The sequence below is a fragment of the Lagenorhynchus albirostris genome, chromosome 13 (genome assembly GCF_949774975.1).
Source record: "Lagenorhynchus albirostris chromosome 13, mLagAlb1.1, whole genome shotgun sequence".
NCBI lineage: Eukaryota > Metazoa > Chordata > Mammalia > Artiodactyla > Delphinidae > Lagenorhynchus > Lagenorhynchus albirostris.
In genome coordinates, this window is record NC_083107.1 from 64,550,239 (window position 1) to 64,556,465 (window position 6,227).

Consider the following 6,227-nt stretch of genomic DNA (forward strand, 5'->3'; position numbering starts at 1 on the left):
CCTTAGTTTCATTCTTAAAATTCGAAGTCAAATGCCCTTCCCTTCATTTTTAGAAAAACAACAGCAACAACAAAAACTTTAGATTGTGAGAAAAACACCAAAAACAGGATATATTCTTAACTTCTCCCTCTCTTCTTTGCCAAGGTGTCTTCTTATTTATTTTGGGAATGGGAATCAACATTCATAGTGACTATATATTGCGCCAGCTCAGGAAGCCTGGAGAAATCATCTATAGGATTCCACAAGGTAATGTCTCCCCTGCCCTCCAGATTCCCACTCCTCCTTGAGAGCCTGTCTCAGGAATTACACTATGAGTAACAAAGGGACAGGGGGCAGAGAGGGCCCAGATGACACAATATATCCCAATATGTCCCTGACTTCTCCTCCACATCCCATCCTATCCCACAGCACATTTGCAGTCCTCATCTGAACCTGGAAGTTCAAGAGAAGAGCCCCCAGGAAGGTTCATGATCACAATACCCTGCAGGTGGGGGGAGGGAGGTGTTTGGGGTAGGGTGAAAGTAGGCTGCCTCTTAGTTGCAGTAGGTAAGATTATTATGTGCTGTACTGGGGTTCTCCAGAGAAACAGAACCAATAGAATATAGATTTAGACATTGATAAATAAAGAGATTTATTATGAGGAATTGGCTCACATGACTATGGAGGCTGAGAAATCCCATGATCTTCCATGTACAAGGTGGAGCCCACAGAGAGTAGGCAGTGCAATTTCCAGTCTGAGTCCCAAGGCCTGAGAACTGGGAGAGCTTCCGTGTAAGTTCCAGTCCTAATGCAGGAGAAGACCAATGTCCCAGCTCAAAAACAGAGCGTGAATTCTCCCTTGCCCTGTTTTTTGTTCTATTCAGGCCTCCAGTGGATTGGATGCCCATCACCCCTGGGGAGGACAATCTGCTTTACTCAGTCTGTTGATTCAAATGTTAATCTTATCCAGAAACACCCTCACGGGCACACCCAGAAATAATGGTCAACCAAGTATCTGGGCACCCCATGGCCAGTCAACTTGACACAAAAAATTAACAATCATATGTACGGAGTGTCGATCCTAGGTTAGCAAATGAAGCCTAATCATGCATGACCAACAAATTGGTCCTCTTCAATAAGTCTCACTAGACTTACCTAGTGAGTAGTCAGGGGGTAGTATTTGTTTATTTCCTGCCACTCGTGTGTTCTAAAAGGTGTAGGGAACCATATTTACTTAATCAAAAATTAGGATGGGAAGTCTAACAAGTACAAGTGCATTTTCAGGGATAAAGGTACAGAATATTTGAAGTCCTAACTGTTCCCAAGTAACCAAGCTGTGAGGTTGACAAGTATAAGCAGGTGGGAGTGAATTCGTCCAAGTCATCCTTCAACATCTTTAGGTGGGTATTTGTGTAGGTCAATGGCTCTCACCCTTTTTGATGTAAATACAGCTCTTTATTTACATTTAAAAATTACTGAATTACGACGTGATGTTGGCACAGACTAATATCCACTGATTAAAAAAATAATGACAAAGCTACTTTGAATTCGGTAACACTTAAATGAATTTGAATGTTGCTAACATCCTTTCAGTACCTACATCAAACAAAAATAATACTGTAGGTTGAGATACACCATTTGCTATATTCACAGACTATTTATAGACCCTTTGCAGTAGGCCAGTGTTAACTCCTGGGGAGTTACAGGTCAGGAACTGCTGATGCAATATCATCCTTCAGGAAGATAGCTTTAAGGGGCTTTGATTTTTTAAGTCTTCATTCAGTAACTAGACAAATAGAGAAGAGCAGAGAAAGCTCTTAAAAGTGAAATTGCCAAGGTTAGTCTCCAACTGTTAAGTTATGTTAGATAATGACTTAAAAACAAAATATTCTTTGTATAAGTATGGAAAGAAAAAATTGTTTGGGGTGGAACTTTCCCAGTTTAGTGTGGGGCAGAAATATTGAGTGTAGATATATTTCCTAACATTATAAATGTGTTAATTTCTAGATACAGTTTTGAGGTCAGAAATAGAGGTTGGATAGAAAAGGAAATCTTTAAAATCAATAGAAACAGACTTCACCAGCCTCCAGTAGGGCAAAACCCTTGCAGCTCCCACTCTGTACTTTAAACTCGAACGAGTGTACTGCTTTGCAGAAGTGGGAGGGCAAATGCCAGAGGAGAATCTGACTAATTCTCACATCAGTTCAGGTTGTTATTGTTTTCACGTGGTGTGTTCTTTTAACTTGTATATGGTGGACGTGCTGTGTGGGTGTCCAGGGAAGGAGTGAGAAAGTGAGTAGTAGCTGGAAATGTTGCTTAATAGAACAAAACCATCCCCAACCTCCTGCACCTCATCCTTGTCCTGTCCAGAGCCAGTAGCCCAGCAGTTGTTGGAGATTTAGATGGAGCCCATCCAGCAGTTGGGGCCACTCCTCAGAACATTCCCAGATGTTCTGAGGGCTACAGGATGCTGATGCTGTTTTCCCTTCTCCCCAAGAGGATTCCACCAAACTCCCATTACTCTGAAGGCAGTCTCCAGCCCCACATTCATCCTAGGTTCCCTTATGTATTTTGGAACAAAGCACAGGGGTTTTAATGCAGCACTGATCTAGGACTGATGATTGACTTGTTGATTCTTCTGCACGCAGGTGGCTTGTTCACGTACGTTTCTGGAGCCAATTTCCTTGGCGAGATCATTGAATGGATCGGCTATGCCCTGGCCACTTGGTCCCTCCCAGCACTTGCATTTGCATTTTTCTCACTTTGTTTCCTTGGGCTGCGAGCTTTTCACCACCATAGGTAAACTTTTCAAATAAGGTGGCAGCATCCATGTAGCTTTCTTCTCCAAATAGGGTTTTATTAACACACGGAGTCAGATATAGACACGGAAGAGATTTTTTTTTTTTTTACAAGGTAAGGTTGATACAATTATCCAGACGGATGAATTCTGACCTTTTGGATTTTCACTGAAGTTGAAATTTAGCTGGATGACAGTAACAGTAACAATTTTTTTTCTTCCTATGAGCAAAACCAAACCCAGGTAGATAGGAGCACCAAAGTGACTTGGGAAGCCACATGCCCCCTTGTTGAAGAAGGCTTCCCAGAGAGAAGCACTCGGTGTCCACATGAGTTAGTTGACCCCGGCTCTGTGCCCTCCTATCAGGCTTATCTGGCAATGGCTGCTGTTTGGCAGTGGGCTACAGGTAAGAGGAGGTACAAGACGTAGATTCCATTTCCGTGCTTCAATTCACTTCTGCCACATCTCTCCAAGTGTGTTCCATAGGTGGGAGCCCAGGTTGCACTTTCCAAAGCTTCACAGGTAATTCTGAGGTACAGCCAGGATGGATAACCGCTGGGGAAAAGTACTAGCCCTGTACCTAGTGTGCCTACTATTTTTAATTCTAGGTTTGGTGCTAACTGTTCAGGTAATCACAGAGCCCTGGAAACTCTAGGATTATTTTCTTGGAATCTGTGTAATACCAGGGCTTATTTTGGTACTCTCCTCCTTCCTCTACCTCCACCCTCCATAAATCATTACCAATGTTATTGCTGGCTTCCTGGGAAGATAGGGTCAACAATTATGTACTTGTGTGGTGCAGTTTCAGGACTGTGCCATCTGTTGGGGAATGCTGGGAATTGCAGGGGTTTAGACCCATTCCCCTGTAGGTCTAGCCTAAAGCTTTACTAACTCCTCCCTCCCTCCCTCCCAATCCCTGAGCCTGGGATGGGGTGGGGATAAAAGAGTTAAGGAAAAGTATCACTGGAAGGGAAAGGGTTACATACTAAGTTGCTATCAGGCTGTAAAGTCAGATCCCTTTGCTGAAATGGGGCTGGAGGAAAGAGAAAGCCTGTGGTTACTGGTGACAGAGGGGATGGATGCCCAAAGAGAGAACGGGCTTGGAACCAGGACCCTGAAGGAACCCCTTATACTCCTGCATAGGTGTTTTAGTCCCGCTAATGATGAATTTCAAAGTTTTGAAGGTTTAAATAAGAATGTGTTCTTTTCCTTGGAGTGGAATTTATGCAGAGACCTGTGAGAAATGAATGAAACAGCAACTCCTCATGATCTATTCTTACCCCCTCCTTTGCTTGGTGGGGAAGGGCGCCGGAGGGTCCCCAGCCTGGAAGGGGGTCAGTGTAATAGTTCTCCCCCATTCAGGTAGGCCTGTTGCCCACCAGAGTCAGAGGGGCAGGGGAGAGGACAGGGCATCAGCCAGCAGTTGGAGGGGCCCTGAGAAGGGTGGCCTGCACTGGGCTTGGTCAGGGAGGGATAGCAATCCCACCAGAGGGTTCTAGCTAGTACAACAGCAGAATCCAAACTGAGGCCCTGTCCTATTATGGCAGCCTGCTTCAGAGGGAAGGGCGGAGGGCATCTTTTCACAGGGCTTACTGCAGTTTGTGAGAGGCAGCTCAGCAGACCCCAGATCACAGCACGGAAAACCAGCCACCTCCTGTGACATATTAATACTATTTGTCCCTCAGTTCAAACTATGGTACTTGAACAGAGTGTATCATCTTAATTATAACTTGAGAGCTGCCAGCTTCAACTAGGTAAGAGAACAGCCTGGTCACTTAAAGGGAAAGCCTTTTTACAAGATGTATTAGTCTCCCTGGGCTGCCGAAATAGATGACCACAAACCGAGTGGCTTAAAGAACAGAAATTTATTCTCTCACAGTTCTGAAGGCAGAAGTCTGAAATCAAGGTGTGGGCAGGGCCATGCTCTCTCTGGAGGCTCGAGGGAAGAATCCTTCCTTGTCTTTTCCTAGCTTCTGGCAGTGGCCGGCAGTCTTTGGTGTTCATGGCTTATAGCGGCCTCACTCTAATCCCTGCCTCTGTCTTCACGTGGCCTTCTCCCATGTGTGTGTGTCTCTGTGTCTCTTCTTCCCCTTCTCATGAGGACACCAGTCATATTGGATTAAGGGCCCACCCTGCTCCAGTATGACCTCATCTTAATAAATTATATTTGCAGTGACCCTATTTCCAAAATAAGGTCACATTCTCAGGAACTGGGGGTTAGAACTTCAGCATATATTTGGGGGGAACACAATTCAACCTATAATACAAGGTAACATTTTTTTGGCGTTTCCCAGGCCTCACGAAGGGATATTTTTCCTGGGAACATGACCAGTTCTCTAGGGTTAACGTTGCCTATGCTCTTTGGGGTCTCTGGTTCCCTGTATTTCTCAGTTGAATCCACTGAGTACTTCTTTCTGGCTATGATGTATTTTTTATTGGGTAAAATATACATAACAAAATCTACCATTTTAACAATTTTAAGTGTATAATCCAGTGGCATCAGGTACACTCATCATATTGTACAGCCACCACTGCTGTCCTCTGGCTATTACTTTTTATTTCTCAACATGAGAAGCTTCAACATCTACAAGAGATAGGATGCAGGAGGGAGAAAGAAGATAAATAGATGGCCATCTGGAAGAGTCAGACCCTGAACAACTGCAGGCTGGTTTGTAACAGGGATTCCAAACAGATCAAACCTCAGTCATTGACCACTGCTTGGTTGTATTTATAATTATTCCTCTCTTGTCTTTTAGATTCTACCTCAAGATGTTTGAGGACTACCCCAAGTCTCGGAAAGCCCTCATTCCAGTCATCTTTTAAAGAAACCAAATAAAAAGGGAACAAAGCTCCCACAATCCTTTTGAAAACCATCAAGCTGCTGAACCTATAACTTTTTTTTTTTTTTTTTTTTTTTTTTTGCGGTATGCGGGCGTCTCACCGTTGTGGCCTCTCCCGTTGCAGAACACAGGCTCCGGACGCGCAGGCTCAGCGGCCATGGCTCACGGGCCCAGCCGCTCCGCGGCATGTGGGATCCTCCCAGACCGGGGCACGAACCCGCGTCCCCTGCATCGGCAGGCGGACTCTCAACCACTGCACCACCAGGGAAGCCCTGAACCTATAACTTTTTAAAGTCCCATCGTGTATATGTAATAGGAGGCCTCTGGTGTTCTGGCAGCTGGCCTGAGGATTCTGCATGGGCCCCCTTAGTGTTTCCTCCCATCCTCCCTGTCCAGATCTCCTACTGAAGCTTCAACAAGGCCCTTTTTTTTACGCAAAGACATCTACTTAGCTATTCCTCCTAGAAAGTGCAAAGTTCCCTATGTATTTTTTTCTTTGAAAGACCCAAGTACAGGTGGCTTTATACCTGCTCTGTATCCATCTAAGACAGCTCGGTAGTTGAGAAAGTTTTGAGTTGAGGGCAGTGCTTATAGAATTTATTAAAGGTGCA

At 44.6% G+C, this 6,227-nt stretch overlaps 1 protein-coding gene across 1 annotated transcript in view; it reads left to right on the forward strand.

Moving 5' to 3' along the window:
• Positions 1-5,665, forward strand: part of SRD5A2 (steroid 5 alpha-reductase 2) — a 53,560-nt gene extending 47,895 nt beyond the window's left edge. Inside the window, exons 3-5 of the mRNA XM_060169643.1 lie at positions 145-246; positions 2,628-2,778; positions 5,533-5,665. Of these exons, the coding sequence (XP_060025626.1) occupies positions 145-246; positions 2,628-2,778; positions 5,533-5,599 (320 nt within the window). The 3' untranslated portion in view covers positions 5,600-5,665. The remainder of the gene's footprint in view (positions 1-144; positions 247-2,627; positions 2,779-5,532) is intronic.
• Positions 5,666-6,227: the final 562 nt, after the last annotated feature.